We start from the raw sequence: 22767 nt of genomic DNA, 5'->3' as shown, positions 1-22767 counted from the left end.
TTTTTATTGTAGGTATGATCACGGTTTGTTTGAAAAACTTTGTTAAAGTGCATGGTCATGTCAGGTACTAACAAAGTGCTGATCTAACTTCCTGCTTTGCAAGAGCAGCAGTGAGTGCTGAAACCTTCCTCCTAGGGGTGTATTGCTTTTTAATCTCCTGAGAAAACCAAACACTGTTCTGAAGGGAAAGTCTTTGATCCTGAGTAACCTGGTTTGTTTAACTCTGTTTGGAGCAGGGGAGGCTGGACTAGGTTGTCTAGAGTAATTCCTTCCAACCTCAATGTTGTCATTCTGTTCCAGAGGCTATCATTTGAAACTGCTTTTGAGATCTGACATCATTTGAGCAAAGTGAGTAGCAGTTGTTTGGATTTGGAGATAAGTAGTGTTTGGGGAGTGTTGAAAATTAATTCAAGAGAAAATAGCTCCAGTGTTGCACTGTAAAAAAAAATAAAAATACAAGCACTATTGACTGATGAATTCTATGTATTTTATGCTTTCACATTAAGAAAAAAGCTCTTAAACTAGTGTTAGGCTTTGATCAATCCGTGTTTCTTAATCGTGAGGATTAATGAGTTTAGGGCTGTTGATTCAAGCAGTGAATAATCCGAGTGTGCTCTAAGTGGCACCAGGCTCTGCTGTTGAGAAGGAGCAATATAAACAGCAAAGGTGATGTACCTCTTTGGGTCAGCTAAACTTGTAACATCTGCTGAATGTTGGGTGGAAATAACTGTCAAATTCTCTTGTAGATGCCTTCAATTAAACTGCAGAGTTCAGATGGAGAGATCTTCGAAGTTGATGTTGAGATTGCAAAACAGTCTGTGACCATAAAGACTATGCTGGAAGGTAAGTGTGAGACCCTGGGGGTCACAGTGTGTTCAAGGAGGCCTCTTGAGCAGGAATTGTGACCAGAGGAGACAAACTGGCACTATGCTGGAAAAGGATTCCCAGCCCTCTGGAGCAGCTTGGTGTGTCCTGCCAGAACAGCTGGAGCAGTTGCTGCTGTAGCTGAAGCTGTTCTGGGTGGATGTGCTCTTGCAAAAAGCTCTTGTTAAGAGTACTTACAGGGATGCCAGTAAAATATAAGCACCCCACTGCCTACGGTTTTGCGAAAGCTGAGCAAACAGAACATTAATAATATTAACAACTTCGGTTTATTTAATCACCCAAACCAATCTTAGAATGTAAATATCACTTAAAGGGAGTGGGAGATCATAAATAATGCAATAAAGAGCTGAAGTGAAACCTATATTGTGAGCTGGTAGAAGCAGTTAAATTATTTGGGATAAATACTTAGTTCTGATCTCCTGCTGACATAAATTTGAAACAAAAGAACTCGTGGCGGGGGAGGGGAAATGTGCCAGATGGCTGAGATACAGAGCAAACTGTGTCTAATCCCTCCAGTGCAAATCCTCATTGTTTACTGGGGGTTTTTTCAAGTTTTTTTTATGTATTCTTGAATTAACTTAGGAAAAAATATTTCTGTAGATGTAGTTCAAATGATGTTCTTGGTTATAAATCTTCGGTCGTGACACCTTAAAAGAACAGTAAAAATAGGGAATAGGGTTGAGATACATCAGGCATTGAAGTCTTTTTCTGTTAATAAGATGCTGTGGAACATGACTGGCAGCAGGAGCAGGAAATGGAATGCATTAGGGAGCACAATTCCTCTCAGTTTTCTCCTGCAGGAGCTGTGTCACTGCTGGTGTCCAGTGACACTCAGGTGGGGATGGAGGGGGAGATAAACACGGGAGTGTGTGAGCTGGGCACCATAAACTTGCCTCTGCTAAACTGGGGGAGAACCAGTCTCCCAGTAGGTGAAATGCATTTTCAGGTTATGTTTTGGGTGCTGCAGCTGAGAGGGGAAGAGCTGAAAGGGTGGGTTGTGTTGGGTATCAGAGGACCACCAATAAAGTACCAGTTTTCTGATAATGGGTGACAGTGCTGGTTTGGAGGTGATGGTGACAAGTCGAGCAGAGTTGACTGAACTTGAGATATTGCTTGAATTATTTCCATGTACCAACAATTTTGGACTGGTCACTTCTTACACTGGATCTGCCACTATGCTCAAAGTTTGCTTTTGAAGTCTCCATTAGCTGGGGGCACCTTTTAGTGGCAGGGTTTTAGTTCTGAATTGAGGAAGCTGGTTATTTCAGACAAAAAGTAGTGTTAATGTCCCACTGGTAACAACAACTGACTTGTCTAAATACAGAAAAAATACATGGGTTTTTTTTATAATGTTCAAATTTGATCAGTGACAGTGATTGTATGGTCTTAAAAATGGAGTTCCTTGGTGATGTAGAATTGGCTCATCTGTGCATGTAACGAGTGAAGTTTTGTATAGTTCGTTACATAACTAATTACAAGATGTCTTTGACAGCCAGGGTGTCATCCAACTGTTGGCATTTGGATAATAAAAAAGCATATTCTCTAACCAAAGATGGATAATGTGCTATTTGTTCTGTGTATCAAATCCAAACTTTAATTGTGCTTTTCTCTCAATTTTTACTTCGATTCCTTAATTATATCAAGAGGGTAGAGTGACAAATTTTATCCAAAACTGTCTGGAGCATGCTGACAAGCTTTTAAAACAAGGAGTGTCAGAAGTGTGCTGTATAAATGCTTTTTTGATGAAAGGGTTTGTGCTGCTGTCTTATCATGTGAACTTTTTCAGCTGGGAAGGATCAGTGCAAGGCTTCAGAGCCAGAGAATGGCATCTCTGTGGCTCCAGTATTTACTGCTCATACAGAGCACAAGGCACTGTCTCTACTTACCACAGTAGATCTGAATTCTTATTTAACAATCACTGGAATGGGAGCTCTCAGTTTGAATTTGTGGATTGACCCCTGTAAGTGGTAAAAATATGTAAACATTTATCAGATTGTTGAATGTTCCCTATTCCCAGAATACTGAACTAGCAAGTTCTGCTCTAACAAGTACCTGACTGCTTCTGAGTGGTGGTTTGTTGATGCTCTATGTGATGAGGCAGCTTTATTAGCCACTTGGCCTAATCTTGGTATAACCTGGGATGTATAATGCAACCATAGCTCCACAAAGCTTTCTAAAAGCTCCTGATTTCACCATTTGGAGATCCTTTGCTACCAGTCATTCAGCCTCAGTGTTGTTAAAACAGTGAATAACTGGTGAAGCATCCCAGTTCAGTAAATGGTCTTGTCTGCCAATTGCTTAGTCATCTTTCCATTTTTAGATTTGGGAATGGATGATGAAGGTGATGATGACCCAGTCCCTCTTCCAAATGTTAATGCAGCTATCTTAAAAAAGGTAAGATGCTGGAAGTGGTTAGTACTGTATGGCAGTAATGGAATGTGAACTTCATCTTGGGAGTTGGGTATTGTGAACTGTTGGATAAAAAATGCTTTTCATGTGCTGGCTACAAGGTTAACCAAATCCATGTGCATGAACATGGGATCTGGGTTATCTGGGAAGTGGGGTGAGGCTGGCAGGAGCTAATGGCAGAGGGGACACACAGGGTGACCTGGAACAACAGCTGGAGGCCAGACAGGCTTCCTGAGGTGCTGGGGTGGTGCTGGACATGTGTGCACACGGGCATTTCATGGTGTTAAAGCACTGATTTTAACTGGATTCTGTGCACTGAGGTGGCTGTTCATGAGATGCAAGTGTTCAGAGAAAGGATTCAGGACAGGCAGTGGCAGTAGCTGTGCCTGGGTGGCAGTGACAGAGCTCAAGGGACACTGTGTGCACTTGGTGGCATTAAATTCACTGCCAGGCCATGGAACTGAGTCACGAGAGAAAAGTGGGGTAGTGTGTGTTTGTCTGAGATGCTTTTTGCTTTGAAATAGGAAGTGCAGTGCCAAAATAAGCACTGGTCTGTTGTACCTGTTTTGGGGTAAATACAGGGTTGGGAATTCTTTCCTAGTGAACAGACACAAATAACTTCACACTTGTGGAGTCTCTTGGATTGGTGAAATGGAGCAGGATTTTGCTTGCTGTAGATCCATTCTCCTTTTAATTGTCTGGTGATGAGATTGCATGTTCCCAAGCTTGTATTGTTTGGTTGTTTTTTAAAGGCAAACATGCCAGGTGAACTTTGTTCTGGGGTGAGCATGACCTGCTGGTAGCTGTTACCATGCTGCACTCTTCCCCTGTGGAGTATCCTGCTTAATAAAAATTATGTTTCTGCAAACAGATTGAACACTGCAAAATGAAGTTTAGTTTTCTTGGTATGGTCCTGTGTGTGTTATAACAGGGTGTAATAACTTTACAGCACCAGCAGCTGGCTTTTAAGATTAAGTAATTAATGTGCTACTGACTCATTGAGATTCCTGAAGGCTGGGAATTGGGGATTGGGGATCAGTTCTTCTAAAATTAAAATATTGTTGATTTGAGCATGTTCATGCAGGATTCTAACATTAATCTCGAAAAAAATGTCCATTTCTTCCTAAATGAAGTTAAGTTTTATAGTTGGGGCCTAATGGGAGAATCACTTGGATAAAACTCTAATATAAAAACTTTAATGTCAAAAATTAGGTGATTCAGTGGTGCACCCATCACAAGGATGATCCACCTCCTCCTGAGGATGATGAGAACAAAGAAAAAAGAACAGATGACATCCCTGTGTGGGATCAAGAGTTTCTGAAAGTAGACCAAGGAACCCTCTTTGAACTTATCCTGGTGAGTATGTTCAGAAAGTGCAAAGGCTGTGCCTGTGATCTCTGTTAGTGCACTTGAGAAACAGCCTTTGTGCTTCTTGAGTAACTTCTTCATTGGGAGGGGGGTGTGGGGAGGGGAAGTGGTTCTGATAACTACTGACTAGAATTGCTGAGGATGTTGGAATGCTTGTCAGTGTAATGCTGGCATTAATTGTACTCATTTATCAATCAGTTTTCTGAATATTGCTGTCTTTTATTCTTGTGGCTCTTGAGTCTGAGCTGAGGGTTTATTTCTAGTAATGGAGTTCTGGAGATCTGCACACAAATTAAAATACAGCTTGGACTTACAAATTTGTACCTTGTATGGTCCTGTGAGCCCACATTACCTGCCTTGGCTAGTTAACAGGACTGCAGCCCTTGGATCTTGGATGTTTGCAGACTCCTGAAAGCCCTTTGCAAAAGGAGCAGCAGGAGTGTGTATTTTTCATGGTACAAATGACTTTCCCTTTTGTTTGGCAAACAAGTTGTAGGTAGTGTCACTTGAAGGTTGTAGCTAGAAGCTTCTCAAAGTGGAGATGATCTCTTTGCAGTTACAGTGTTCTACAATTGCAGTGTAAGCATGACTTTGGTAGTACATCTGCAGAGGCAGAATATTGATATGGAGGCTTTACATTTGGCAACTCTTCTGCAGGCTGCAAATTACTTGGACATCAAAGGTTTGCTTGATGTCACATGCAAGACAGTTGCAAACATGATCAAGGGGAAAACTCCAGAAGAAATTCGCAAGACATTCAATATTAAGAATGACTTCACTGAAGAGGAAGAAGCACAGGTACTTGATCTGGGTTTGATTACAATTGAGCTGGCTTTTTGTGCTGGATTAGTGTGTGGTGCTTCAGAATTTAATGTCATACAATTGACTCGTTGATAAATGTAAACTAATGCATAAAATTCTCATAACTGGATTGCTACTGGTAGAAAACTTTTTGGTGTCTACTGCACTTGCAGCCCATTGCCTGAAAAGGTCAAAACAGCATATTGATTTTTCTAGCTCCAACATGTACCTGGTAAGAAAGTGTATAGGATTGTTTGTGGCAGCCCTAGTTGGCTGTTTGGGAGCTGTGGTCGGAGTGCTGGAGATGCACTGCCCTGTGTGGCTGGAAAGGTAAGATGTTTGGGTTCTCATCTTTAACAAACTCGTTGATCTTAAAACTTGAACAGCAAACCAACTGCAAAATGGCAGAGCTGGGAAAGAGCAGAATAAGATGCCTTGGTTAAATACACAGGCAGTGACTGGACACTTGGATTTGTCTTCAGTGCTATGTCATGAAACGAGCAACTTAGACTTAAACTAATCCACTTGCTTTACTTGGTGGAAAATTTCCCAGTGTTGCTCAAATCTAGGCATAAGTTTCCTGGCTTACACTGATAAAAAGGTCAGTTTGGAAGACTGACTTTCTAATTGCAAACCCTGCATGAAGAGTTAAAGCTGCTCCAAGTTGATGCCTCGCTGCAGGAAATAATCCTGAATGTTTATGGGAATTGACAGCCAACTCTTAGGAGTTCACTGCAACATAGTAACATTCAAACTGTTCTTTCAGGTACGTAAAGAGAACCAGTGGTGTGAAGAGAAGTGAAGTATTTGTGCCTGATACTCGAACACTGTAAGGATTGTTCCAAATACTAGTTGCACTGCCCTGTTCATAATTGTTAATATTAGACAAATGCAGCAGCAAATGAAGTTGTGTTAGCAGGATATTGTTCCCTTTGCATGTGTAGTGGTTTTTTGAGTACAAATCTAAATCTTCTGAGTTTTTACTAGCGTAATTGGATGTCTTTTTACTTTGCAAAGAATAAAATTGAATTAAGTGTGGATTCTGTATGGGAAGTAGCACTTAAGGTTATCATTTTCATTACACTTTTAAACTATTCAAGTCCAGTTACAGTGCTGAGGATTGACTCCATTGTAAATAAAAACATCTATGACTTCTTCCTCAAGAAGAGCAAAACACTTGTATTTACAGGGTATTGATAGTTTCAGAAAGAAAACCAAACTAGAGCGTGTCTTGGGGAACTAGGTAATGTAAAAAAAAGTTACTGGATTTCTTCCAAAAACATGGTGGAAAAAATTAGTGTTACTTAAAGCTATATAATTTTCAAGGTGGTTCTTGTCCTGCATTTAAACAAAAAAAAAAAATTAAATATTTGACCACTTGCTTGTCCTGTTAGTCTTGCCTTATAGACTAGTGAAAATGTGATCTAGAACTAAGCAAGCTCCTGACAGCTAAATTTGAATACTTCAGCCATGTCTTGAAGACCTGCCTCTAGCTGGTAGCAAATAAAGTGTGTTGCTTTATGCACAGGATGGGTGTGTTTTTATACATGTTACTGTTAAAAGTGGAACCCAGATTTGACCAAAAATGACTGACATTACCAAAGTTAATATTATTGACCTGTGCATGCCATTAGTGGCTGGTTTTTAGGCAGTTTTAAAGAACCCTTGTGATGTAGCTCTTGAAAACATGGTTTCATGTGTCCACAGGAAATCTTATGCCTCTGTATGTGATACTTCAGCTTGTAGAGACTTAATTATTGCATACAAAGCTAATGCAATATCAAGCTTAACTTCTTTGGACAAAGCCACTTGCAACTAGTTAAACAGTAACTGGTTTTCTGATTTTTATTTTATTTTTTTTTTTACAGTTCCCTTATAGGGAGTAGGGGATGGTTGTGTGGTAGATCTTTGAGGTGTGCTCTTAGCTTGTATTGCATTCCATTCTCTGTATAAACCTTAGAGTAGAATGAACCTTAATAAACATACTTATCTCACTTTAAATATCGGTGTTTCACTTCTGAATTAATAAAGGGCTTTTAAACTTTCATTTGCAAACGGTCCTAGTTATTTGGAACTAGACAATCTTGCTGCCACTTCTTTCTGAGTGTACAAATAACAACACTGAGGCAGTGGGTGACTGGAATAAAGCAGATGTAAAGATTCTGTTAAATGACTAATGCAGGACAGTGGGTAACTTTCAGATGAATTTGAGTGATGGTTAAATATCCAGATGGATATGTTTTTTGATGCTTACTAACTTTTAAGTAGTCCTTGATGTAACCATTCTGAAAGCATTAATAACTTTCTCTAAAGCAGCATTCAAACCCAAGCTTTGGATGCAGCTGCTGCTCACATCTGCTTACTCCTGAGGTGCTGGGCCTGCCCTTGTGCTGCTGTGTATTGTGTGGGTGTCTTAGATATTGTCAGTGGGCAGAAAATACTCCACTGCTGCTCCTGGACATGCTGAAGCCTCTCCAGCAGCCTGTATTGCAAACAATACACCTCAGTTTAAAAGTGCTCCCAGAGAAAAACCTTCGCGTGATGTTTCTGTGGCTGCAGCTGAATATTCAGTTTATCCTGGATTCTTACAAGAAATAAATCCGTGTGTGTACTGCTCCAGAGTATTGCAGTTCACCCTCAGAGTGCTGTGTGTCTCATGCAGAAGCCTGTCCTGTAATTGTGTTTGGTAGGAACCTGTGTGAATTCCTTCAGGTGCTTGTCATGAGACAGTGTCCATGTGTGTCAGCAGCCGCCGCCTTGCACGAGGCCTCAGGGTGCTGTAGGATAAGGAAGAGGCAGTTTTCTTCCTCATTGCATTGCTTGTACTTTGTTTGCCATGCCATGACCACACCTGGATAAAAGCTGGCAGTTCTTAGAGCAGCTGGCCCGAAGCCCAAGCCGTGGTGGCCAAACGCTGCAGCCCAGGAGCCTCTGCTGAAGCTCCAGGCTGTGACAGGTGGCTGTTGACCCTGAGGCAGCTGTGGAGGTGCAGGATAGGGCTGCTCTGTGCTCAAGGCATTCTGCAGCTTTGACAGATTTTTAATACTCTTAGTAGGTTGTTAGGATTCCATCCTGGTTATTTTCTCTAATTGAAATTCCCCTGTAGTAGTGACTCAGGCTTCAGCCAGATTCACATTCTGTAGCTGCCTGGCCGGGATGGCAGCAGGAGAACTTTGGGGTTTTTTAAATCTCTCAGTTGTCTCACCCACTCCAGTGACATTATGCTGTGCTGTAGAGAAGGACACTGGGGAGGTGCTGAGACAGCTTGGGCTGCCTTGTGTTTCCTGCTTCAGCTGAGCCTGTTCCCTGCCTGCTGCTCCAACAGACACTGCCTGGGAACTCTGACATTCCAGAGAGGGGAAGACTGATTTCCCACTGTTAAACTTTCTGTTGCTGTTTAACTTGCGTGGTGCTTCCTTAACTTTATTTTTTTTTTTTTTTAAAGTCATGGCATGATCAGGGATCAGGCTTCTCTTGGCTGAAGGGATTAATCGTGGGGGAAGGCTGGGTAGCAATAGGGATTGTAGAAGAAGGTGTATTTCTTTTTACTCTTGCTTTACTCTTGCAGTCTTACCCATTGAAGACTACTGGCAGTTATTCTAAAAACTATTCATACATGCAAATGCTGAAGGGGAAAAAAATGGCAAGCAGGAATCCTCTTGAATGCTAAGAAATAGTTATATGAGAGTTTGAGAGGATTATAATTTCCAGTGGCCTCTTTTGAACAGCCAGTCTGGCAATTACTTTATTTATAAAGCTATAAACATATTTTGAACATAAAAGCCAAAAAATACAAACTCAGTGAAGTAAAAAAATTACAACAAATGATGGATAGTCATTGGACAAATGAAAGTACAGCTGCAAAACATTTATCCCTGCTACATACATACAGTGATTTTACTTGGTTTAAAGAAGTGGTACTTCCATGACTTCTACATTCAAACTGATTTCAGGAATTTAAATGTGTATTTCAGGAAGAGTTAAAATTGCTGTAAAATAACTAAAAAATTCTTGTTGAGATAAAAACGTAAGGGCAAAGTTTTCCTTCTATTAAAAAAGAATATTAACACAAAATAGCAACACTTCATATAGCAGTTCTAAAGACACTTTTTTTGGTATTAATAAGAGTAACTTTGTTTTGGCATCAGTTATCAGCTGTGGGGCATGGAACAGAAGTCAGTTGTGCTGTTTTGTCTTGGAAAGGGGCAGCTTAGAAGATATCTCTTCTGTGTTTTGGGATAAAAATAAGTCAATTTTCTGTTACCCCAGTATGAACTGATTACAGCATATCACAAGGGAGTGTTCTGAGTTTATCCTGTGGGTCAGTCTGGCTATAACCTGTATGTACAGAGCAGAGCACGGGCAGGACGAGGCCGTGGCTGAGATGGGTGTAAGTGCTCCAGCTCTGGGGCTCTGGAAATGCTTCTGTGCCACCAGGGCACAAGGAGGGGCTCCTGGAGAGGGGAGTGGTACTTCCACTAAGGAGATTTGGCAGCAGTGGGGTGGAGTAACAATGAGAGGAGGCTGTAATGCAGACGGGCCTCTGGCTGGTCGGGGCAGGGACCACAACACCGAGGAGGGGCCAGAGGAGCCTTGAAATAATGGGAGAAAGTCCCAGAGTGTGAAATGAGTGAGGGCTGCTCTGGGTGCTCGCGCTGCCTCCTCCTCGGCCAGGTTAATACTGATCAGGGCCTTCCCCTCAGCTCCCTCTGCTCTTACTCACACCCATCTGCTTTTTCCTTTACACCTGCCTTTGCTTTGCTGCTAAGTTCCATCTTCCACCCCACCACCGAGTACCAGTGGGGTGTTGAGTTACACCAGCTTTACACCCGCTGTGGGGCTGGTCTGTTGTCTGTGGTGTTCCCTTGTACAGCACCTTACAGCAGAGGGGCTCACAGCAACCAGATGCTGAACTGAGACATGGCCATTTTTTTTAAAAAGCACTTTGTCTTGTTTCTTTTTTAAATCAAGTGATTGGAGAGACCATGTCAGATCTGGCAAAAGTCTGCTGAGTTCCTCTGTTCAGCACTGGAACATGCTGTTGGCTAAGCTTGCTAAAATAATTTAAAATGAGCAGATTGCATATTGATCTAGTGCTATGTAATTAACCCTGTGAGTGCAGTCAGTACAGGTGGCATTGGGTCAGGTAATGCTACTTCTCTGAGGGTTAAAATGGTTCAAACTTTAAAATGACTCTTTGCAAACTCATCAGGTTTGTGCACGTAGCTTTCAGTCAGTGCTTCTGAAGTTACATTTACACAGGAGAGGAATAAAGCAATAGGATTAGATCTTCTAAACTAAAACCAGAAAAAAAAAAATCTACACTGCTGTAAGCAAAACTACCTAAATAAAGGGAATAAACCCAAAGCTGCTCTACAAACTAATCAGGTTTGGCTTTTTTTTTTTTTTTTTTAAATTTTAAATCTTTGAGGCGTAAACTTGTTTAAAAAGTTATGTTTAGTCCAATGTAAAAAATTAGGGTTTGTGTTTTTGCGTTAAGAAAAAAAATATAAAAATATTTTGTACATTATAAAGGTCATCTTAAATTTCTCGCAGTTCTACAATAATATTACTACATAATTTGTATTCAGTACTCCAGAACCTATCTATCAAATAGGAAAAAAATAGACCCCCCTCTTCCTTTGTGTGGTGTCATTTTTCTCTTCAGCAGTCTGGAATATATTTCTTTCAAGCAGGAAAAAAAATTGCACTGGACTAGATTGTGACCTCTGTGAGAAGTCTGTAAACCTGAAGTAAATCCAGAACTTGGAATTATTTGGGATTTACACCAGTTCGGGGAGATCATAATCCGTCCACAGTGTTTTTTGTTTATCAAACTCAAAATATAAATACAACACCAGAAACCGGCAAACGTTTTCAAGCTGGAGAGAACACATCAACATTTGGCGTCGTCATGGGGGCGGGGGGAGAATCTTTCAGAAAAAGCTAGAATAAGGTTTTTTAAAAAGTTACACACTGAATCATGAAAAGCAGGGTTCTGATCTCACCGAGGGTACGGACAGACTTGGCCTGCAGCCAAGGGCAGGGCAGTGCTGCTCTCCCGGGGCTGGCAGAGCTGTGCTGGGGCAGAGCTCACCCTCTCCCCAGAGCCTCTGCTCACCAGGAGGGGCCGCCTGGGCCAGTGGGATCCTCAGGGCCTTGCCCACGGCCCACCCTGCCAGGGCCGCCCCTGTGGAGGGGCACAGTCAGCCAGGGCCTGCAGCATCAACACAGGGATTTCTGAGGCTTTGCCCAGCCTGTCTGGTGGGATTTCTGACCGTCCTCATCTGCAGAAGACAATCTAACAGCCAGGGAGACCCTGCCCCTGACCAGTGCCCCCAGTGACCATCAGCCCTTCCCGGGGTCAGTCCATGCTCCTTCTGCTGGTGCTGCACCACCGTGGAATGGGACACGTCTGTGTTGCCTGTAAACAATATCTTCCTGTTCTCAAACAAGAAGTGTAAAAAATTCCCCTGGCTGGTTGAAGTATTTCATTTCTCTATGAACCCGGTCAGATCAGAGCGCTGGCACCGCTACAGTTACTTTTCAGACAGAAGGGCTTTTAAAAAACGCTCCTATTCCAGCTTTTCCAGCTCCCTGGTGGAATGGCTGGGAGAGATCCGTGAGTGACTACACTTTGAAGCAGCTCAGAGGACAGGGGGTGGAAGCCAGGGTTAGACGGACAGCACCTACCACCTACAGCAGCAAGCTGGGGACTGGGCTCTGCTCTCCGCCACGCTGCCAGATAATGCAGTAAAAAACCAAACCAAAACCCCAAACAAAACAAAACAAAAAAAGCAGCACAGGGCAGGGACAAAAGGCTTGTTTACTCATCAGCACTTTAAATTTTGGCAAGTACTTATTTTTGAATTTTTTTTTTTTTTTTTGAAATCGCTTTTCTACCTTTATCACCCGTCCCCTCCAAAAACAACCAACCCCAACCAGAGGAGTTTTTCCATCATCCTCAGGGTCATCCCGTTGCGTGTTTGACGGTGAGCTGGGGGTTCGGCCGGGCCCCTGGTCCTTGTCCGGAGGAGCCGGGCGGGCCGGCAGGAGACTATGTCCCCGCGGGGCCGCGGCTGTGGCGGCGGGGGACGCGGGCCGCGGAGGCGCCGGGAAGCCGGGGTCTGAGGGGCCGGAGCCGGGTCTGGAGGGGCGGAGGCCGGGTCCTGGAGGGGCCGGGAGGCGGGCGGGAGCTGCGCGGGCACCGGGGGGGGTCGGCGTCCCGCGGTGCGCGGGTTTGGCGGGGGCTAGCGAGCTGCTCTGACGGGAAGGCGGAGGGGAGGCATCGGAGTGCGTCCGGAGGGGATGGAGGCGAGTCTATAGCACTTCCATCGGAAGAAACTGGGCTGGCACAGCGTCCTTCTCCTTGTAGGTACCGAATGCACTTCTTTTTCCTCCTGGAACAGCGGGGAGAGAGGGCTCGGTCAGCGACGGGGGGGTCACCGGCAGCCCCGGTGCTGCAGCGCTGCGGGGACACCGCCAGGAGGCGCCGGGAAAGGATCCAAGGGAAAGGGTTCATAGGGAAAGGGTTCATAGGGAGAGAATTCGAAGGGAAAGGGCTCCAAGGGAAAGGGTTCACAGGGAAAGGGTTCGAAGGGAGAGGGTTCAAAGGAAAACGGTTTGTAGGGAGAGGGTTCCAAGGGAAAGGGTTCCAAGGGAAAGGGGTTTGAAGGGAAAAGCGTTCCAAGGGACAGGGTTCGAAGGAAAAGGGTTCCAAAGGAAAAGGGTTTTAAGGGAAAGGGTTTGAAGGGAAAGGGTTCCAAGGGAAAAGGGTTCAAAGGAAAAGGGTTCCAAGGGAAAAGAGTTCGAAGGAAATAGGGTTTGAAGGGAAAAGGGTTCCAAGGGAAAGGGGTTTGCCAGTAACGTGGGGAGAGGAGGACGTCATGAAACCAAAATCAAAAAACAGTAATAAAAATGAAAATAGAAAAAAGAGAAATAATAAACCCCAAAATAATAATAAAAATAAAACCCGCAAAATGAAAATAATAATAAAAAACGGAACAATATAAAATAATAAAATAAGAATATAAATAATAATACTAAACACGATAAAAATAATAAAGCCCCAAACAAGAATTAAAAGCAGCCCGGGAGGTCACTCCTCACCAGCCACCACCCCGGCTCCTCAAATTCCGGGAGGCTGTGGGGTGACCACCTCATGAGTTCAGGACCAAAGCACTGCCCCCCCGGGGTCACCCCTCCCCACAGAGCCCACCAGGGCCCACGGGACACACGTGTGCTGGTGCCAGGGGTCAGTCACACCCCTGTGCTCAGCAGTGCTGGGTGGGACACTGCCCTTCACACCAGCCCTGGCTTTTCTCGTCCCAAAATCTGAAGGTTCCAAGAGCCCATTTCCCAGCACTTTCCTAGACTTGTGCACAGTATCATCTACTGGTTTGGGTTGGAAGGGACCATAAAGCTCATCCTGTTTCAACCCCGTGCCATGGGCAGGGGCACTCCACTAGACCAGGTTGCTCCAAGCCTTGTCCAACCCGGTCTGAGCTCTCAGCTTTTCCTTTGGCAGCAGGAGCCCCTGCTCTCAGCTATTTGTGCATCTCTAAGTATTTCCCAGACACTCCCACCTCCAAGAACAACTCAGTGATGCAGCTGAGTGGAAAGTGCTCAACAGAGATCCAGGAGGAGGGAAGGAAATGGCCTGGGACTGGCTGGAGGTGGTCAGAGGCTGTCTGAGGTGTTGCTTTGGATGCTGGAGCAGTCCAGGTACAAAATGACAGATTTGGCAGCAGGACCTGAGTGGCCCTGCAATGGTGCCAGACTCAGTTCCACGCTCCCACTCTGTGGAGTGTGACACACAGAGCTCAGCAGCTGGGGAAGGATTCGCTGACCAAAAGGGTTTTTCCAGGAAGTACCCCATGGCAGCTCTCCTCCCCCAGCCCTGCTCTTCTGGCAAGAAGCCCACTGGGACTGGGAAGGTCCTGAAGACAGCAGCACCTCAGAGCAAGGACCAGCCTCCCCTCATCCCTCCTGGAGAAGATGCTCAGGTTTCCCATTTGTTTGGATGTCACGATTTGGGGGTCTCAAAAATCCAAGTCACAAATCATTCTTGCTGTAGCTGGTTTAGGACATGATTCCTCCACATCCCTGGACAGTTCTGTTCAGTGTTTACCCTGAACTCCAGGTGTCATCTCATGCACCTGATTGTTTTAACTACCCCTGGCTGTCCAGAGTCAGTCCCTCACACTGTTTTGTCTTTTACACACTCTGTTGAGCTGGTTTTCCTTCTCTCCATGTGACAGATCCCTCATGTCACTTGCTGTGGGTCCTTGAGCACCTCTGCAGAGATCCTCAAACAAAAGAGCCCTCAAGATGTCACCTTAACAGTAGCGAGGGGACAATTCCTCTGCTGGAGATGGCATTAATGACTTTACAGCTAAAACAGGTAGAAGAACATCTTCCTCCCACCCAGCTCCCTGCCTGGGCTGTCTCATTTGAGGAAAACAGATCAAATGAGAACTTGCTAATGCGGGCACACACCTTTCTTTGATCTCCCTAATGAAAAACCAGACAGTGTGAGAATGTGTATGAACTAGTCCAGTATTAAACATGACTTTCACTGGATGTGAACAGGAGCAGTGCTGTTACTGCTGTCAGTGCCATCGTTAGCCGTGGTGACCCAATTAATGCGATAGAAACACAACGGCCTGGCTTTAACTCGCAGGGTATTTTCCACGGGTGGTAATTCCCCAGGGCAGACAGGCCTGAGGAGGAGCTGTGTTCCCCACAGACACCTCAGGAGTAGCTGCAGGATGGAGTTTCAACGACCTGTTTGAGATGACACGAATCTGTCCATCAATTCATTGATCTGATTTACAGCAATGGGGAGAAAAGAGCAGGTGTGATACTACAGACTGCTGGTAATGGACCAGTCCGTGGGTTATGCTGAGGTGGATGGTTTATCTAACCCCTTTAGCTAAAGGGGTTTATCTCCCTCCTTTTAGCAACTTATCCCTCTCCCTGTAGGAACTACAGCACTCTGGAGTGTTTGTCCACGGTGTGAGAGAGAGGGTGAAAGCTCTAAAGCAGCAACACCCTGTCTTAACCAGGTAACCTCTCCTGTGGATGGAAACCCTCCCGGGGAAGTTGTTCTCTGCAGGTGAGCAGAGCAGGCAGGACAGGAGCCCTGGAGTGTTAGTGCAGGAATTGCAGAGCAGCTCTGGCTGACCAGGGTTTGGTTACACAGGGGACACAGTAAGAGCATGCCAAGGTCTCTGAGCACTCCAGCAGCCTGTGTTAATTGGGAAGCCGTGCAGAGGAGAAGCTGAATTCAGAGTTGCAGTGGAGGCAGAGCAAAGGTGGAGGAACTGCCCACAGAGGCACAGGGTGCTCAGCCTGGCTGCAGGAGGGATGGGGGCCTCCAACAGCTCCCTCTGGACATTCAGGTATTAATGAGACACTAAGGGAGCTCTGTCCAGATTCTCAATCAGTTAAAAAATGGTGCGTGATGACACTATCTGGGGTGTAAAAGATGAGCAGGGAGCTCTGCTGTTGTGGCACCCCGAGGTGCAAGAGGGGAGCTCAGCTGGGGCTCAGCCACAGGGACCAGAGCTCGGGGTGCAGCAAAGTCTGGGCCAGATTTGGGTGCACTGAATGATTTCAGTCACTTCAAGCTTCATTAAGCACATCAAGCAATACTTTACTTCCAGCTTTTCCTACAGTTCTCAATGCATTGGTATAAAAATGTGCTGTGAATCACAGACCTCTGTCCAGGCTGGAGCCTCCCTGTGCTCCAGTGCCCAGGTCCAGAAGCCCCCATGGAGCTTTTTCTGCCTGGCTGCCTTTGCAGCCCCCCTGAGCCAGGCAGCACTTGGTCGATGCACTGAACTTTCCTATCTCCTGGCCATGTCCATTCCCTGGAAGCCTGAGGGTCAGGGCACTGCACTGTTTTGCTGCTCGAGGCTGTCCACCCCACCCATGGTGGGTACTGCGAAATTTAAGGGTCAGGAAGAGCTGGATCCTGAAATACATGGTTGGCCCAGTATAAATGGGAAAAAGAAACCCACTAACTCCTCACTGCTGGCCCTAGGGTGCTGATTATGTGATTGGAAATAACTAACGGGGGGGGAAAAAGCCCCACATCAGGGTCACAGAGGTCTCCACCCTGGAAATAAGCTTTTAAGACCAGGGAATTCCATCAGCTGAGGAATATGTACAGCACTACACCAACACTGCCCCGGGGGTGTGAGAAACCCAGCGTGCAGCCTGACCCCTGCAGCTCAGGCAGCAGCTCCGGAGGATGCCCAGGGTACACCCAGGAACACCCAGGAACACCCGGGGAACACCCAGGAACACCCATCCCCGCCCGGCTGGAGCTGCCCCCGCCGGCACCGGGAGGACCCTGGAGCTGCCCCCACTGTCCCAGGAGCACCCCAGCAGCGAGGAGATGCCGATACACACCTGCACGGGCCGCACCAGTCCGTTTGTTGGTTGAGGCCAAAGCGAGCTCTGCATTTCTTAGGAGAGGCAGGATCTGAACACAGAAGCATGCGCGGCGAGAATGGGCAAGGCAGAGGCACAAAGAGGAGGAGGAGCAGGAGGAAGAAAAGAGGCAACATCATTTTAGCCACTTGAACACACGACTAACAGACTACAATCCCATTTTTTTTTCCTGCTGGCACCACCTCTCCTGGAAAAAAGTGATCGTTAGGTAAATATCGGTGATCACTGCTGGCAGCTGGAGGAGGAGGTTTGGGAAACAGCTCCGGGAAACGTGGGCAATTACGGGGAAATCCACGGACCTTCGAATTTCTTAAGTTTGGAGATGCTGCCAAATTTCAGAGGCACTACCCGGCTCCTGTGTCTGCATCCTTACCTGCTCCCTGCCTTCCCAGCAGTGACTGCCAGGGCTGCCAGCGAGCTCGGACTGCGCACGGAAGAAAGAGGAGGAAACGTTGCAGAAGCAGCTGAAAGCAGAGTTAGCACCGAGGAGACCTAGGCCAGGTTATTCCCCTCTGTCCCCCCCATCATTCCCCTTCCAGTTTCAATGGAAAAGCTCTTCTCCATGGCCTTTCTAAAATGTTGCAGTTTTACTGTTTAATTAGGGGACTCATTAGGGTGAAGCCCTATTTGCTTTCAGGTACATCCTGTTTTTCTCTAGTGCTGTGAATGGGATTTGAACAGCATATTTCTGTGCTGGATTCAGCCTCCCTCTCTCAGGCTGTTGTGTGTGACTAGCAGTTGGTTTCAATCCATTATCATTTTTGTATCACACAGATAGGACATATATAGGGATATATAAATATATATACACACTACATATAAGCCTGAAAACTTGTATTCCCTTTATCAGTCTAGACACTGAGTAAGATCAGTAGTGTTAATTAAAGTGAAGATATAACTGTGACACAGTCATGGAACTGCTTTTTATGGACAATTTGAAGATGTCATCTAGTGGTGATTCATTAAATTAATAAATTTGCTTAGACAGCCAATAGCTTATCATATGGATGGCACAGTTTCATCCAGAAGTAAGAGCAATGAGCAGTAATGGACTGGTGAGCTGGAGAGTGGGAAAAGCTCTTTGTGACTCTATAGGTAATCCCAGAATGGAAACACTGGGAAAAACAGTCTAACTTCATGTGTAAGTGCTGCCACAGTGGGGCAAGGACAGTCTCTTGATGGTTTATAACGAATATTTATTGGTACAGATATTATTTGTTCCTGATATGGCAGAAATACTTCAGAAATCAGCCCAGGAATAGCTTTGGATGATGGGGATATGTCTGAAATCTGTCAAAGGGGCCTTTCCTCATCAGCACTGGGGTTCAGGGAGACAGCTGGTACTGGGTTTTAGTATGACTTTGCTTCAACCTTGGTTACTTTGAAAAGAAAACCAAACTTGGGGTAGCCCCATGGGTGATCTTCAATCCTGTCACTGCATTTCATCCCACCCCCACTCCTGATGCATTTGAGAGCTTTCTTTAATTGATGACACTGATGGGGACATGCACCCTGGATGTTTTCAATAGATTAAGTTTAGTGATAGTTTATATGAAGTTACACACTCACCAAAATCTAATCTTTTCCATTTTCACACACTCCCCATCTTCTAATTCAAACACGTTCACGAAAAAGTCACAGAAATGTTAATTTGCCATTTCTTAAAAAATATAATAAATGTGTGTTTCTCTGGTTAAACTCAGGAGAATAAAGGAAAACATGGTAAAACACAACAACTGCTTTGGATTATCCCCTCTGAGGGGGAATGCAGGGACAGCCACCCCACACACGCGAGTTTACCTGAGTTGGAATCTTGCTGCTTTTCCCGTGTTCGTCTCTTCTTTTTCCCCTGGGAAATCAAAGGAAAGGCTGTTATCCGTGCTCCAGGAGAAGGAGGGTGCTGTGCAGGGTGTTTGGGGCTGGATTGGTGCTGCTGGCTCAGCCCATTCCAGGGAGAGATGAACTAGGAAAGGCTGCAAAGGAACTGCTCCAGTTTATCTATCAACAGTTGATGCTCCTGCTGTGTTCTTGTTCCTTTTCCTTCTTTATGTTTCTAAAAAACCCTCAGCCCATTTTAGCACCTTCCCTGTTTCCAAAACATGCTTTACTGTGGTGCCTTATACCCAAACAGAAATTGCTCCTTAACGTTCCCTGATTTCAAACGGGAAAGAACGTTTAAGGAAATCCCCAGAAATTTATTTTCAAATCACACTGACCTATTTCAGTGCTTTTGCAGCTCTGGACCCATCTTTCGTTCTTCTTTCACTAACAAGAAAGCCCTGTTTTATCCCCAAACTGCCTCTCTTGATTCACAAGACGCAGCAACTCCCCTCCTGCCCTAATGAGCTGATTAATGAGGGCACAGCAGTGCAGGAGCAAATCTGTCTGTGAGGAGCAGCAGCTCACAGGGCTGCCTTTGACCTGTGACTTTTTATATGACTTCTTGTGGTTTGAGTGAAGGTGGAAAGCTCTGAGCTGTGGTGAGCTTTTTCTTCAGTGGGGGAGCAACCGTATTTCCTGCCCAATATCCGCATCACGTGCTGCAGAAGTGACCTACATTCCTCCTCCTCCTTCTCCTCCTCCTCCTCCCTGCTCAAGCTCCGCAGAGAAAAGCATCTCTTCAACAACCACAACACCCAAACCAGCTGGTCTGCAATGCTGGGAGGACCAATATCCATCTTCTGGAGCAAGGAACCAGCCCGTGATTCCCCAAGGAACCAGATGAATGATGATACAGGTTGAGATTTCCACGGAGGGTGTGCTTGGTCTTGGTGCCATGCCCTCCAGGTGTTAATGTCCTCCAGATGTGTGCCCACCAAAATGTGGGCTGGGGGTTTCCCCTCACCTCTGCTTTTTCTGCATCAGCTCTGCCCTCTGTTTTTAGGGGGTTTGGGGGTGGTTTGGGCTCTTTAAAGGTGTTTTCCTGCCTTTGGTGGAGTTTGGGCTTTCTGGAAGGAGGGCTGTGGTCAGTGTGGGATGGATGGGAGCTCACTGGGCAGCTCCCAGGGGAAAGAAACTGTCTGTGAGGGAAATGATGGAGCCTTAGATCAAAGGGACAGAGTCCTTGAGTGGATGGACAGACCTCTGAAGACTTATGTATGCTTCTCTTCAGGTCTCTAACGAGCTCATTAGGCACAACAGTCAAGAAAGTCACAAGGAAAAGCCCTTTTCAAAAATATCCACTATTTTAAACCACAGAATACTAAAATGGTTTGGGTTGGAGGGGACCTTAAATATATCCTACAATCCTGTTTCAAACCCCTGCCATGGGCAAGGACACCCTCCACTAGCCCAGGTTGCTCCAAACCGTGTCCAACCTGGCCTTGAACACTTTCAGAGATGAGGCAACCACAGCTTCTCTGGGCAACCTCCCTCCCTTACCATCCTTACAGATACCTCAGCTGCTGCCCAAGATGTTTTATGTTTCCATAAAACTGTATTTCCAAGGACCATCCCCATCACTTCAAAGCTCCTCTTCCTTACTCCTTGTATTTGCTTGGACAATAAGCAGACAAACCCCTGTGGTAGCTGGGGCTGTACCATTCATCCTATAGACAGGCAATAAACCAGGAGGGTGCTCCAAATACTCCTCAAATGTGAATTCCCACAGCGCTGGTGCCACCAGGAACCTGCCTGTGCCCGGCGGGCTGTTTGGCAAACACCAGCTGTCACCCCCGGGGTCATTTGGGGCCATGCCAAGGGAAGGGGGCCCGAGCAGGGCGGGCACTCACGTAGTTGTCTCTGGCAGACCAGCCAGGGTAGAGCTGCATGTGGAGCTGCCGTTCCTTGCGAGCCAGTTCGTAGTACTTGGCCTGTTCCTCCCGGGACAGCGCGTGCCACTGCAGGGACACACACAGAGCAGTGAGACACGGCCCCGCTGCCCCCTCCCAGCCCACCCACCACGGCCATCCCGCCCCGGGGCACACCCGACCCTGCGTGTTTAAGGGATAAGAGCACCCAGCCTTGAAGCAGATGCTTGTTATGTGCTGAAGAGCAGCTGCAAGGGATGGGGATGTGGCATTGGGGGGGTGGTGCTGGGCCCCACGAGCTCTCACCCTCCTTCCCAGGATCTGGTTGATGGCAGCGCTCTCCTTCAGGGTGCACTCGGCGATGACTTTCGCCCGCATTTCTTTCATATACAACATGAAAGCGTTCAGGGGCTTCTTGATAGTGGGCTTCTTGGCTTCCTTCTCTCTCTTTGGTTCTGGTTGAGGTTTCCTTGGTGGGACCAAAGGAGGAGCTGTCAGCATCAGAGCCATCCCCCAGCCTGGCTCAGCAGAAAACTCCCCCCCAAACCAACCTGACGGCGGGGGGCCAGAGCTCTGCACCTCAGGTGCAGACAGAGCTCGGTGTTCACCCACCCTGCCCCCAAAGGGGCATTAAGAGGGATAAATGCAATGGGTGCCAAGGTGCCGTTTCACGAGCCCTGCCTGCACTGCCAACTCACATGTTTCGGTCATAGTGCTCCATGTCCTGCTTGCCGGAGTGGGGCACGATGGCGGGGTGCGGGATGCCGGTGGTGTGCATGCCAGAGCCCAGCATCAGCGGGTGGGTGAACCTGCAACAGAGAGCGGGTGAGCCGTGCCGGGAGGGCTGTGCCGTGCCAGCGCTGTCTCACGGATGGCACTCGGACGTGGCGGAAGCGGACGGAAAGCAGAGGACACGGAAAGCACGTGGGTGCTGCCAGGCTGGCGGGGGGTGGGCAGTGCCCACCACCCCGGGTCACCCCCGTGGGCACACGGCTGGAAAGGATCCGGTGCCACGGCGAGGGAACCGCCCGCAGCGGGAGCCGGCCTGGCCGAGGTCCAGGGCACTTCCAACTTCAGCTTCAGCTACTCAGATCTCTGTTGCTGCAATATCTTATTAGCACTGCACAAAGAAACAACAAGCTCAACCGGGGCTTTGGATGGGAGAGATGAGGACCACCCCACACCTTCCTTTAAACAGAAACAGCCTAAGTCTGAACACGAACCCGACTGCAACTCTAGGAGGTGCACCTTGCCTGAGCAATGCTCTCCACAACACAGGCTGAGATCATGAGAGGTCTTGCTCGCTCTCAGGCTTCATTAGCTCTCTCCGGAGTTTTGGAGGGTAAAGCCAGCACAGTCAGCTTTGCCAAGCTTGCCACTTTATGACTGCAGCTTGAGATGGCAGAATTGCCCATGGGAGATGAACTGTTCATTAGATATGCTGGCACGAAAAGAAAAGCTGTTTAATTTAATCCACCAGCACAGTCTGATCCTTATCTGACCAGGTGTACTTTCTCGGCTGCAGCACTGCTGCAAAATCCACCCCAAAATCCTGCAAGCAGGAGCTCGGGGAGGCTGCTGGGGCTCCGGGGGGAAACCGTTAGCTCCTCTTGCCTTCGCCTTCGAGGCTGTGCAAGGCTGATGCCTCGTGAGCAAGGAGGGTTGGCAGCACTCCCTCCCCTCTTCTACAGGACTAGGGGCTCCATGGATGGGGGATGAATGGCATGGATTGAGGGTTGCATGGTTCCAGGTTTCTGCATGGCTAAGGGCTCTCATGAGTGAGGGTTTGCCTGGTTTTCCTGCGGGAAATCTCCACTAAAAGCTCTTCAGGACAACATGAAGCAGAAGCAAAAGCTGGTACATGAGCCCAGACACCCCTATGGAGCCACAGGGGTTTTGCCCAGCAGCACACCTGGAAGGGCTGGGCTCTGTCATGCCCATCCACAGGGGATGTACTGTGCTCACCTGAAGGCAGAAGCTGTGCTTTTGTCTCACAGAACTGACTTGTGCCCGATGGGAGGGCAGCAAATCCCTGCCCATGGCCTGTCCTGCTTTTAAAGCAGAGACCAGGAAAACAGAGGGGCCTCTGCAGAGG

General features: G+C 46.7%; 2 protein-coding genes across 3 annotated transcripts in view; one reads left to right on the top strand and one right to left on the bottom strand.

Annotated features, from left to right (window-relative positions):
- The first annotated feature begins 300 nt into the window (after nucleotides 1–300).
- On the top strand, nucleotides 301–7510 carry SKP1 (S-phase kinase associated protein 1). Its single transcript, XM_008922179.2, has 6 exons — nucleotides 301–348; nucleotides 747–843; nucleotides 3206–3279; nucleotides 4507–4650; nucleotides 5320–5460; nucleotides 6230–7510. The coding sequence occupies exons 2-6, from the start codon at nucleotides 747–749 to the stop codon at nucleotides 6263–6265; spliced, it is 492 nt and encodes a 163-aa protein (XP_008920427.1). The 5' UTR covers nucleotides 301–348; the 3' UTR covers nucleotides 6266–7510.
- Nucleotides 7511–12697: 5187 nt separating this feature from the next.
- Nucleotides 12698–22767, bottom strand: part of TCF7 (transcription factor 7) — a 67630-nt gene continuing 57560 nt past the window's right edge. The window contains exons 7-11 of one of the 2 annotated variants that reach the window (XM_018081079.2): nucleotides 21371–21481; nucleotides 20979–21141; nucleotides 20655–20762; nucleotides 18724–18772; nucleotides 12698–12863 (exon numbers count right to left, since the gene is read on the bottom strand). In XM_018081079.2, coding sequence (XP_017936568.2) covers nucleotides 12784–12863; nucleotides 18724–18772; nucleotides 20655–20762; nucleotides 20979–21141; nucleotides 21371–21481 — 511 coding nt within the window. In that variant the 3' untranslated portion in view covers nucleotides 12698–12783. The remainder of the gene's footprint in view (nucleotides 12864–18723; nucleotides 18773–20654; nucleotides 20763–20978; nucleotides 21142–21370; nucleotides 21482–22767) is intronic. The other variant, XM_029962985.1, reaches the window with a different exon arrangement.

This window comes from Manacus vitellinus, unplaced genomic scaffold (assembly GCF_001715985.3).
Source record: "Manacus vitellinus isolate BGI_N305 unplaced genomic scaffold, ASM171598v3 scaffold_51_pilon, whole genome shotgun sequence".
Classification (NCBI taxonomy): Eukaryota; Metazoa; Chordata; class Aves; order Passeriformes; family Pipridae; genus Manacus; species Manacus vitellinus.
The sequence above is the reverse complement of the archived record's forward strand: the minus strand, read 5'-3'. Positions and strand labels throughout refer to the sequence as shown.